The sequence below is a fragment of the Gekko japonicus genome, unplaced genomic scaffold, assembly GCF_001447785.1.
Source record: "Gekko japonicus isolate JY-2015 unplaced genomic scaffold, Gekko_japonicus_V1.1 scaffold1728, whole genome shotgun sequence".
In the NCBI taxonomy this organism is placed as follows: domain Eukaryota; kingdom Metazoa; phylum Chordata; class Lepidosauria; order Squamata; family Gekkonidae; genus Gekko; species Gekko japonicus.
This window is the reverse complement of record NW_015176504.1, coordinates 194,164-206,460: the sequence shown is the minus strand read 5'-3', so window position 1 is coordinate 206,460 and position 12,297 is coordinate 194,164. Positions and strand designations below refer to the sequence as shown.

Below are 12,297 nucleotides of genomic sequence, written 5' to 3'. Positions count from 1 at the left end.
ATGTAAGCGATTTCCAATCCATTACAGATTGAGGTATAACTAATCTGTGTTGAGTGATCCTGAAGTCTTGCTTGAGAACATAAGTAGGTTTCTGGATCAGACAAAAGTCTGCCTAATCCAACATTAAGAAGCTTCAGTAGAAACTGGCCAGTGGTCCACTGGTAGAGGGGCATTGGTCTTCTTTCCATTTCTGAAGTAATACATTGTTCTGTGAGCCTCAGTTTCTGATCAGTCCATTGCAGACTGTTAATGCTATATAAATGTTAAGCAGCAGTAGGATTTTTATCCCGAGAATAAGGGTGGAAATCAATGCTCCCTATAAGCTGTGGAGTCTTGTGAGCAAAAATTCTACTTTGTGAGCTACTGGCATTAAAGTTGCGAGCAAGCGATTTGACTACTGCATAAATTAGTTTGCTCTGGAGCCATCCTTCCTGAACTAATATAAAAATGTGTGAGCTGGAGGCTAAAAAGCTGTGAGCTAGCTCATAGTAACTCAGCTTAGAGGGAGCACTGGTGGAAATACACACTACACAAAAGGTTGTAGGATATGGAAGATTATGGACATAGGAAGCTGAGTCAGAGAACAAATGTAAAGAAAACAGTCGTGGGATCCATCAGAAGCTTAGCAGCATATTTGAGCCTGGATACTTACTGAGATCAGCGTCCTAGCTAAATATATTATCTTTCCTGATTTTTTGTAAAGCACTTTATGAGCAAGAGAGCTTTTGTACTACTCTAATATTTCCTAAGGAAGATCGAATTCTGAAACGTTGTTGTATAATGTTGTATTTTTACACTAGGATTTTCTTATGATTTGAAAGAATTTGTTTATTGTGTTGTAGTGCTTGTTGACCATAATATACAAAAAGCATTTTCTTTGCAAGTCTTGTTGACTACTTGATTTGTTGGTCAGACCCTCATGACTGTTTTCTTTACATTTGTTCTCTGATCAGGTCATGATTGTCCACATTAGTCTGAGTCAGACTATAGATTTAGGACAGTACTGTCTCCATTGACTAGCAGAAGCTCTCCAATATTCCAGGCTGAGAAAGTCCTCCACCCCCCACTCTAAGAGTCTGCTATCTATAAGTCTTTAACTGAAGGTGGCAGGTACTGAACCTGAACCTTCTGCATGCAAACACATACCCCTTCCTTGAGCCACACTCTCACCTCTAGAATAAGAGATTTATTTTGTTCAGGGGATTGTACTAGATGACCTGTAAATGTAGATGACCAGTTCTGTGTATCTGTATTCTGGAAGGGCTGTCTCATAGAAGAGAACAAAGACTTGCTCTCTGATGCTCCAGGGGGCATGATTAAGGGTTTAAGTTACAGAAGAGTAGATTACAGTTAAATACTAAAGGAACCTAGAAGGTAGGTGGGATCCCCTCTTGCCGGAAACCTCAAGAAGAAGCTGGAAAATTATCTGTCAAGGGTGCTCAATCTTTGAGTTTCCTGCATCAAACAAGGGGTTGGACTAGATGGCCAACAAGCAGTTTCCACAAACATACGGTAATTCATATGTATTTATTAGCTTTTTAGTCCATCTCTTCTTGAAGAATCCCAGGGCAGCATAATAGCATCCCCCATCCCCAATTTTGCCTTCATAACAACTTTGCAATCGCCCACTGGATGTCACAACCGAGTATGGGTTCATACCTGGGGTCTCCCTTGACTATCTGCTATACACGTTGGCTGAGGAACAAAGAACATGATACCAAAATGGTAGAGTCCTCTCAAATTCCTCCTCCCAAGCCATAACATCTAGTCTAGCTTAAGCCATACAGTTACGTCACTAAAACACACATTTTCTACCCCAGCTCCAGGTGTTACAGGTAGGGGGGGACCAGATATCAGCTTTCGTTTGCACTGACATGCAGCACTTACCCATCAGCTGAAGACAGCTGACTGGCAATAAATTTAAAGGGGATCAGGTTCTGTAACAATAGTTGCAAACATAAAACCCAATTTTCTGCTCAAGGCTATTGCTATATATGGATAGATGGATGGACGGACAGACAGACAGAATAACCCAGTTGTATAAAGAACTGTACCGCAGCCAATCAATAAACAAAATGATTAATCGGTTTTAAACTATTTACAAACTATCATGGAATAAAATAGCACTTTAATAATATATAATATAATATAATTAATATAATATAATATTTTCTTCATTTATACCCTCATTAATCCTCATTTTTTATTGCCTGCGAGATTTCTTGAACTGTTATTATTTGGTTTAAAAATCTGTGTTCTGGTGCAAACTTTGTAGTCGGGATGTCTTTTAGATATTCTCTTATCCCTTTTTCTGAAACAGACTTCTTTTTGTATAATCCTGAAAGGGCATATTTTAATATTAAAAATAATTATTTAATTTCATAGTACTATTCCTGTATGTTGGGGGATTAGTCCTGGCAAAGATAATTCTGGCTGTTGTTATTAGATTTAGAACCACCATTTGATGTCCCCCAGGAATGATAGGAACATAATTAAGCAACAGTGTTTCAGGGCTGAAATGGGACCTCAGATCCAAACTGGGAGCTCTGTTTAACATCTTCTCCTCAGCTTGCTCAATTAAATTCATCTTTTTCAATCTATTTCTTTCCCAGTGGCTTATTTATTAATAAAAATCCATTATAAGAACTGAGCATGGTATTTGTCAACTATGCTACAAATCCAGCATAATTTATTCCCCAAGGCTTGTTGGAACAAACTGTTACACTAAATTATGGGCTTCAGCCAGTCAGTGAATCAGAAGTACTATAAAAGGAGAAAATTAATCACTGATGAGCTCTTAGTAAAATCATTCTGACATGACTAGGCAAATTCTATGTGTACATGAACAGTAGGGAAGTCATAAATTTAACACTGTGAGTCCCTTTTCCTGGGTTTGCAAGAAGCAAAGAAAAGTATATCTTGCCAAAATTGTATAGTCAGATAATCCTCATTTCCGTTGCTGATACATTCATGCCTGTTAAAGTGATTTGCATTCCTTAGCTGGGGGATATTTGAATATTGCCCCCCACCATGTTGTGAGTAAGCCTTGGGCTTCCTACATGCTTTGCTCCAGTTTTCATCATGTATAGAAGGGATGATCAGGCAATTCCAGTTTGGTGTAGTGGTTAAGTGCGCGGACTCTAATCTGGGAGAACCGGGTTTGATTCCCCACTCCTCCACTTGCACCTGCTGATGTGACCTTGGGTCAGTCACAAGCTCTGGCACAGCTGTTCTTGAAAAAGAGCAGTTCTCCCTCTGAGGCGGAGGACATCTGCATGAGTTATTCCCACCGTGCCAATAGGGAGGCAGGAAGTAGATTTTTTCTCCCCTTCCTGTTGGCGCCTTTGGAACATCCCATCTCCAGTTCTGTTCCTGCCTCACTAGGGAGAAGCAGCAACTTAGCTAGTCTTAGCTAATTTCAAAACTTCAAAGCCTTTTAAATATATTTCTTTCCCTTTTTAGCCTGCCTTGCCCTTCTTACTTGTTCTATCTCTCTTTCTCCTTTCTTTTCCTTATTCTTGCTCTCTCTGCTTTACTTTCTCTTTCACTCCGGATGCGGAGTGAAGCGAGGAGGCCTGCTGACTGACAGAGGCTTCGTGTGTCGCTATGGCCGGCAGAGAGATTCCCGAGGCGTTCTCCTCGGGCGACGAGGGAGACGCGGCGGCCGCATCGCCGGCGCCGCGGGAGAGCACCGGGACGGATCAGCCTTCGCGGCTTGATCGCCAGTCCCCAACGGAGGCTGCGGACGCTTCAGCGGCGGCGCGCAGCGCCATGAAGTGCCGCTTGCAGCCAGATGTAGATGAGCCCGCCATTTTCTCGTCACGTCTTCGGATGGACGGCGGCCATCTTGAGGACCCGGCGTACAGCCTTGGATCCTCTTCGGGAGCGTTCCAGGGGGCCACGGGGAACCTGCCACCGAGAGACCAGAACCTGCAGTGCGGTAAGCCCCCGGATAACGCGGTCATGATTGATCCTAATGAATTAATGGATTTCATCAGGCGCTCCGTCCAGGCGGAGGTCTCTAGGGCCAAGAAGGTTGACTCCTCAGAACGGCAGCAACCTCCTCCCCCGGGCTCCCAACCTTCCAACCTCCCGATATGGCCAACCAAGGCTTCTAAAAAGGCTCCCCCTCCACCTCCTCCTGCCCAATCCTCCAGCTCGAGGAGACCTTTAGAAGAAGTATGGAGGGAGGATGTGGAGTCAATTGCATCCTCAACTGAGGGGAGAGAGGAGGGTGAGTTTTTATCAGAAGATGAATCTGAGGAACTACTGTTGCCTGAACAGGCTTGTAGATTCTTTAAGTCTGAGGATTACCAGTACCTCCTTTCCAAGGCACTAAAAGCCCTTGAGTTGCATGACGTACCGGCCTCTGAATACCAGAAGGCGGCTAAGGCAAAGCTCAAATCTAAGTCTGGGGGCAATAAAGAATTTTTTCCACCAGAAGAATGTGTGGAAAAGGTTTTTCCCTTTCCCGAATATTTTGAGCGCCAACTTCGCTCGGGTTGGGACAGGCCCACTGTAAATAAGCAATTTCCATCATTTACAAAAAAGCTTTATGCCATGCCTAACTATGCGGATGAGCTTTTGCAGGTTTCTCCAGTGGATGCCCCGGTGGCCGCGCTTCAAACTACGGGACTGGTCTCGGAAGATGGTCTGGGCAACATCCGGGAAGCTACAGACAAGAAATTGGAAGAAATTGGAAGCCACCCTGCGCAAGATCCATGAATCTTTTGCCATGATGGTACGGGCAGCATCCACCGCATCCATCGCCGCAAGGGCCTCCATTGTTTGGCTGAGGAAGCTTATGCAACTAGTACCTGAGAACAATCGCGCACTGCTAGAGGGCATTTCACGAACGCTGAAATCAGATTCTTTTACAGCAGACGCGACTTTGGACATCATTTCGTTCGCGTCAAGAGGGCTGGCCTCCACCGCAGTCGCAAGAAGGATGCTCTGGCTCTGGGCTTGGCACGCGGACGCACTCTCAAAGTCCATTGTGACGGCTTACCCCTTTCAGGGTGATCGTTTGTTTGGCGAGGCGCTTGACAACATTCTTGTCGAAACCAGAGACAAGAAAAAAGCTATGCCTCGTTCTTTGAGAACCGCTGACAGACGCTATCCTCAGTCCTTTCACTCCCAACATACCCTGCCACGGTTTCGTCACGACACCAAGAGAACCACGTGGGAGCCAGCCAAGCAGAACAACAGACGGGGATCCTTCAACGCATGCTTTCAGAGATCTCACTTCAATAGAAGCGACAGAGGAGCGAAGGATTCCAAAACAAAGCAAAATTGACTATTCCGACATACCGGTAGGGGCACAACTTTCACATTTCACGAACACTTGGTCAATGGCACAGGTGGACGCCTGGGCCTTAGAGGTCGTGTCTCAAGGCTACACCATAGAGTTCTTACAACAGCCCCCGGAACGTTTTCTACGATCACCAACCAGCAAGTCGACAACCAAAAAGCGCATTGTCAACAAGGCTCTGCTACACCTGATCAAGATCAAGGCCATAGAACCAGTACCTCCAGACGAGAAAGGTCGAGGAGTTTACTCCATCCTGTTTATGGTCCCCAAAAAGAACGGGGATTGGAGGGCCATTCTGGACTTAAAATTTTTAAACAAATTTATTCGCCTTCGCAGATTCCGGATGGAAACACTGCAGTCTATCGCAGATTCGTTGGCACCCAACGAATTCTTGACATCCATAGATCTGACGGAGGCGTATCTGCATGTGCCCATACACCCTGCGCACAAGAGGTACCTTCGTTTTTACATCTATGGACAACACTACCAATACCGGGCACTACCGTTTGGCCTCTCAACAGCACCGCCACTGTTCACCAAGCTGATCGTCAATCCAGTAAGTCACCTCAGAAATTTCGGCATCCATATTCACCCGTACCTCGACGACTTATTAGTCCGAGCGTCTTCACATCAGGAATCTGTATCCAACACGGAGAGGACGATTCGGTGCCTACGCGACCATGGCTTCCTCATAAATCTGGAGAAGAGTTGCCTACTACCAACTCAACGGGTGGAACACCTAGGGGCGCTGATCGACACGAGACAGTCTGCTCTATTCCTACCACCTTCCAAAGCGCAAAAGATCAAGACCATCGCGACACGGGTGTGCAACAGCAGATCATCAACTCTGATGGAACTGGCAAGTTTATTGGGACTTTTGATCGCCAGCATAGATATGATACAATGGGGTCGAATGCACACAAGAGACTTGCAAATGTTTCTACGACCACATCAGATGAGCATCATACAAAAGAAGGTGGTCAACTTACAGGTTCCCCTCAGTCTCAAGCAAAGTCTACGCTGGTGGACAAATCTCAACAATCTGACAACCGGGAAATCTTACTATATAAGTCGTTTTCTGGAAATTTTCTCCGATGCCAGCCTCACCGGATGGGGGGCGACGCTGGAAGGCACCCCGGTGCAGGGCGTGTGGTCACCCTCGGAAACTCTACTACCAATCAACTTGTTGGAGATACGAGCAATTCATCTCGCTCTGCTTCACTTCTTCTCGAGACTACAAGGTCAACATGTACTGGTGAGAACGGACAATATAGCGGCAAAAGCTCACCTCAACAAACAGGGAGGTTCCCGTTCTTGCAGACTACACAAGGAGTCCATGAAAATCCTGACATGGGCGGAAGAAAACATTGCATCCCTGAGAGCGGAGCACATCAGGGGAATAGAAAATGTGCAGGCCGACTGGCTCAGCAGACAGACGATACAGGAGGGAGAGTGGGCACTCCATTTGGATCTATTTGCCATGATAGTGGAACACTTCGGACGTCCGATACTGGATTTGTTTGCAACGCCAACCAACCACAAACTACCCAGATTCTACACGAGGTACTTTCATCAGACCGCAGAAGCGACGGATGCTCTTACAACAGCATGGCCAACAGGACTGCTCTACGCGTTTCCACCATTCATCTTGATTTCCAGGACTCTGCGCAGAATCAGGGATCTCAGAGCAGAGGTCATCTTAGTGGCACCACGGTCCATGGTATTCCACAATCCAAAGGATGTCGATTCTACCTCCCCTGACGCTACCTGTATTTCCAGAGATGATATCACAGGGTCCAGTATGGCATCCAAATCCAGCTTGGCTGTCCTTGACCGCGTGGAGATTGAGCGGGAAAGATTGATAGCACTAGGGTTTTCCGAACCGGTCATAGTCACCATCATGGCATCACGGCGCGTATCCACAACACAGATTTACAATACCACGTGGAAGGCGTTCGTGCGTTGGAATAAACGCAAGAGGGTTGATCCACTTTCACCTTCTATACCATCTCTTTTGGCGTTTCTGCAGGACGGGCTGGACGCAGGTCTCCGAGCCTCGACTTTACGCAGACAAATAGCAGCAATCGCCACTGTGATTCCTGACTTAGAGGGAGTGAGAATATCAAAACATCCTCACATTCAACGATTCTTACAAGGGGCAACGGCCATGTCTCCACCCCAAAAACATCGTTTTCCCACATGGAGACTGAATGTGGTGTTAGACGCTCTAATGAAACCACCGTTTGAGCCGCTCAAAGAGGTCGGGCTAAAATGGCTGCGGATGAAGACTCTTTTTCTTGTCGCTATCACTTCGGCGAGAAGGGTTTCCGAGCTGAATGCATTATCGGTGAAGTCCTCCTACTGCATTTTTCACAAGGACAAGGTGGTGCTACTGACGGATCCTACCTTTCGACCCAAGGTAGATTCTAGTTTCCATCGTTCGCAAGAAATATGTCTACCAACCTTCTGTCCACAACCCAAACATCCAAAAGAACATCTTTGGCACACACTAGACGTGAAAAGAGCCCTGAAAATATACATAGTAAGGACGGAGTCTTTGAGGAAGTCTGACTCCCTGTTCGTTGGCATTTCTCCACCCCGGAAGGGTGAAAGACTGTCAAAATCATCCCTAAGCATGATACTCAAATCCTGCATTGTGGAAGCTTATAAAGCGGCTGGTCAAGTGCCGCCAACTGGCATAACATCTCCTTTCCCTTCCCCTCCCCACAACAGACACCCTGTGAGGTAGGCGGAGCTGAGAGAGCTCTTGACAGGAACGACCATTGGACACTTACCGTGAGTGGTCCTTCTCCTCTGAGGACAGGAGGACATCTGGGCCCTCCCACTGTCATCTTCCTTCCTTCCGTTTTCTTTCTGACTATTCTGGTCAAATTTCTGTGCTGAGACTTCTTTTCTCCTCTAAGTTATTTTTTCATCTCTATCTCTGTTACTAGATAGAGTAATTGTTGGTTGAAACCACTGTTCACAGTTATATTGTTTATACAGGGCAAGGTTAGTTTGTTTCAGGCTACACAACTGCTTTTCGGAGTCCCGGAACTGGAGATGGGATGTTCCAAAGGCGCCAACAGGAAGGGGAGAAAAAATCTACTTCCTGCCTCCCTATTGGCACGGTGGGAATAACCCATGCAGATGTCCTCCTGTCCTCAGAGGAGAAGGACCACTCACGGTAAGTGTCCAATGGTAGTTTCTGTCAAGAGCTCTCTCAGCTCCGCCTACCTCACAGGGTGTCTGTTGTGGGGAGGGGAAGGGAAAGGAGTTTGTAAGCCGCTCTGAGACTCCTTTGGGTAATGAAGGGTGGGGTATAAATCCAGTCTCCTCCTCCTCCTCCTCCTCCTCTTCTTCCTCTTCTTCTTCTCTTGAATACTGAAACCTCTCTCAGTAGCAGTTGCAACTTCTAGGGTTAAGAGAGATCCCATATTTAAATACCGGCAAGATTTTTTTGTTGTTGTTGTTTTATTGTTGTTACTTCCATGTATCATGAAGGAGGGGAGCACTGGGGTAGAAAATGTCAGTGCTTGAGAACTGTTTTCAGTACTGCCACGCATAGAGGTGTGAAGGAAGGACAAGGGCAGTTCCTGAACAGACTCCTGAACTGCCCAGTCCAAAGCCGTGAGGTGAGGTCACTGCTGCTGGACTGAGGTTCTTGATCTCATTGGGAAAGGGACCCCTGCAATAAATTGGATTCTTTAGAAAGGGGCAGTTTATCAAAATCTGCTGGGCAGAAAGGAAAGTTCCCTCAGATCTAGAGTTGGAAGGCAGGGAATAATGGCATAAAAGAATGGGACAGGGCATCTTCTCCCATTCTTGGATGGGTTGCCATGCCTCTGATTTCAGCAGTAGATATTTTTACCTCAGCTTTCTAAGATGCTTTTATTAGTACTCTTCCCTCTCTTCAGTTATATAATTTCACCAAAATGTTTTATTTTTAATGTTACAGAAAATTTTGTTTCAGGCTGGAGAGAAAATATATTATTTTCAGTGGAGGTGGTGTGTGGTACAGCTCATATCCTTCATCCCACTCTTGGTCAAGTTGGGTTTCCAGCGTTGTCTGCAGTTCTTTAAATTTTGAGTTACTTCCTGCCTAAGTGTAGACATTAGGTGTAGTGTAGACATTAGGTAGACTACATGTAGTGTAGACCTGAGAACTAATGGGGTTGGTGTGAATTTGAAATTATCATAAGCTTTATGTGAGCTAAGCATTCTTAAAGGTTTAAGTTTGGATTTCCACTCACTGTCCTTACACAATAATGTGTTAGTGTGAGCACAACTGCTGTTGTTTATAAATCTGTTGCCTTTCTTGAACCTCTATTTTGTTCTCTTTTGCAGCTTGTAGTGCAGCGGCTGGGATATGATACCCGTGTAACTATCCTTGGCCATGTTCAAAGAGGAGGCACTCCCTCTGCTTTTGATAGGATTTTGGTGAGTGAACACAACCAGTCAGTTTCAGAATTTCACAACTAGGGATAGGCATGAACCTAATTTCATGACAAAGATCACCAGTTCGTGGTTTGTGAACCACAGCCCTCCCACAACTCTGTTTTCGGATATTGGTTTATAGTCTAGGAATCTCTGTCTTCAGTTTCTGCATTAATTCTAATTTTATCAGAGTGATTAAAAAATTCAGCAGGTGGCTTGTAGGTGCTGGTGTCCAAGACAGCATATCCTCATCAGAATTTGCATGTGTATTTAAAGACTCTTGAACATCTTTCTCGTTCTCAGGCAAGCCGCATGGGTGTGGAGGCTGTCCTTGCCCTTCTAGAGGCTACACCTAAAACTCCTGCCTGTGTTGTGTCCTTGTCTGGAAACCAAGCTGTCCGCCTGCCTTTAATGGAATGTGTGCAGATGGTGAGTTGCTAAAAGGGAGTCATTTTAGGCATTCATCAACCCTACTGTGTTGGTAGCAATCCATGGGCCAGTTGTTACTTAGAGCACAAAGGGAGAGATGAGCAAAGGCTCATCTACATTTAGCACAATGAACTCTCTCAGTATGCACCAGGAAGAGCATTACGAACTGGAAATAAGAACCTCCTGGTGGTCTCCAGTGTGAGAGAGATCCAGCTGTCCTCGACCAGGGCCAGGGCCCTTTCAGCCCTGGCCCCTACCTCATGGAACTCTCTGTCTGAGAACATCCACACCCTAAGGGATCTGTTACCATTCTATAGGGCTTGCAAGGCAGAGATGTTCTGCCAGGCATTTGGTTGAGAACAGCGATGGACTGGCACTCTCATATCCCACCCCCCTCCCACCGCTCTGCATTTTACTTAACCCAGGGGGTAAGCAGGTATTGGAAATGTATCACTATCTTGGATTGTATCTTGGAAATGTATCACTATCTTGGATTGTACTGTTTGATTGTAGTTGTTGAATTTTAAAGCTGTTTTAAGTCTAATAATATTGTATTTTTATTGATGTAAGCTGCCCTGAGCCCTGCTCACAGCGAAGGGCAGCCTAACAAGTCGAACTTAATAAATATAAGTCATGCCTTCAGTAGTAGTAGATAGGTTCCATTGCTGTTGCAGGCACCTTGGCAGTTATTTTGTATTCAAGGTGATTCAGAACATAATAGTAGTCCATTAATTATACTTAGGGTTGCCAAATTATTTCTCGCCGGGAGCGGGGGGCTCCCAGCCGGCGTCCTCTTCGTGTGCGCTCCGCATGTGCATCATCTGGAAGTGACGTCACACGCTGGGGGCGGGGCCACGCCATTTGAGGGGAAAACTCTTTGTTTTCCCCTCAAATGGCGTGGCCCCGCCCCCAGCGTGTGACGTCACTTCCGGATGACGCACACGCGGGGGTGGGGTTTACCCCGGGCCCCGATTCCGTGGGAGCAGGAATCGGGGCTCAAAAGCAGGGGGAATTCCGCCCCCCGGGGGCATTTGGCAGCCCTAATTATACTGGTGGTAGTTTCAGGTGGCTAGCCATGTTGTCTGAAGAAGTGTGCATGCACACGGAAGCTTATACCCAGGATTAAACTTTGTTGATCTTAAAGGTGCCACTGTACTCAAACTTTGTACTGCTACTGGTTGTCTTTCAGTGAAATCCTAAAAACACCTTCCTGGAAGTAAGCCCCTGCCTGTCTCAAGCATTGATTATGAGTAGATTCTCTTTCTGTCTTAACACACTTGTAGCTTGTTCTTCAACAAAGGCACAACTTGCAGTAAACAGTCTCTATCCTGCACACATCAGAAAAAGATCCTGATGGTTAGAAAGCACTTTGTGGAAATGGGGCATTCTATGTGGTACAGTCCTGTAATGCATGTCATGATACCAAGGAAACCACTGAAAGATTTCCTCCTCCCCTATTAGTTTCTGTTTTTAAATTATCCTGCCTGTCTCAAGCGTTGAATCCAGACAACTCAACGGAATAAAATAATACAATGAACAGTGAATCATGTGTCTGATGAAAGCCACAGGAAATCTAATCTGCCAATAACGCAATCAAACAACTGTTGCAGGGCTGCACAGGGTTAGGCTGCTTAAATTCTCACTGAAACCACTCTGATTTAAGCAGTCTAACTTCGTGATAAGGATTGGCACCATTATCACCTTTGGCCTGCTCTGAACTGTTGTATAGTCTTGGAGCCTGTTAGAAAGCATAATTTTTTAATGTTTGAAAATTGGGAGATATGGGGATGCACCATACCAGGATTGTATAAGCCCTCATGTACGTGGGGAAGTTGAAACTGTGGGGCATATTATATTTCATTGCCCTTTTTACTGTGATCTTAGACATGATTTCATTACTCCTATTATCCTAAAAATCCCAGTTAGATCCAAGGGATCATATATTTCCTTTCTTCTCTTGGACCATGAGCCTTGGATTATGGATAAAGTGGTCAGATTCTGTGCATCCTCAAGAGTACATCGTAGCATTGTGTTAGTTTAATGGCTCAAACTTGCTTATTTTAATAAAATTTACATTTGCTTAACACCCTTGGGATATACTGCGCCTGGGATTTGTAATA

General features: G+C 45.5%; 1 protein-coding gene across 2 annotated transcripts in view; it reads left to right on the top strand.

Annotated features, from left to right (window-relative positions):
* The window catches only part of PFKP (phosphofructokinase, platelet), an 83,933-nt gene that overhangs the window by 36,579 nt on the left and 35,057 nt on the right, over positions 1–12,297 (top strand). For both annotated transcript variants that reach the window (XM_015427329.1, XM_015427327.1), the window contains exons 9-10: positions 9,659–9,751; positions 10,052–10,177. In XM_015427329.1, the coding sequence (XP_015282815.1) occupies positions 9,659–9,751; positions 10,052–10,177 (219 nt within the window). The remainder of the gene's footprint in view (positions 1–9,658; positions 9,752–10,051; positions 10,178–12,297) is intronic.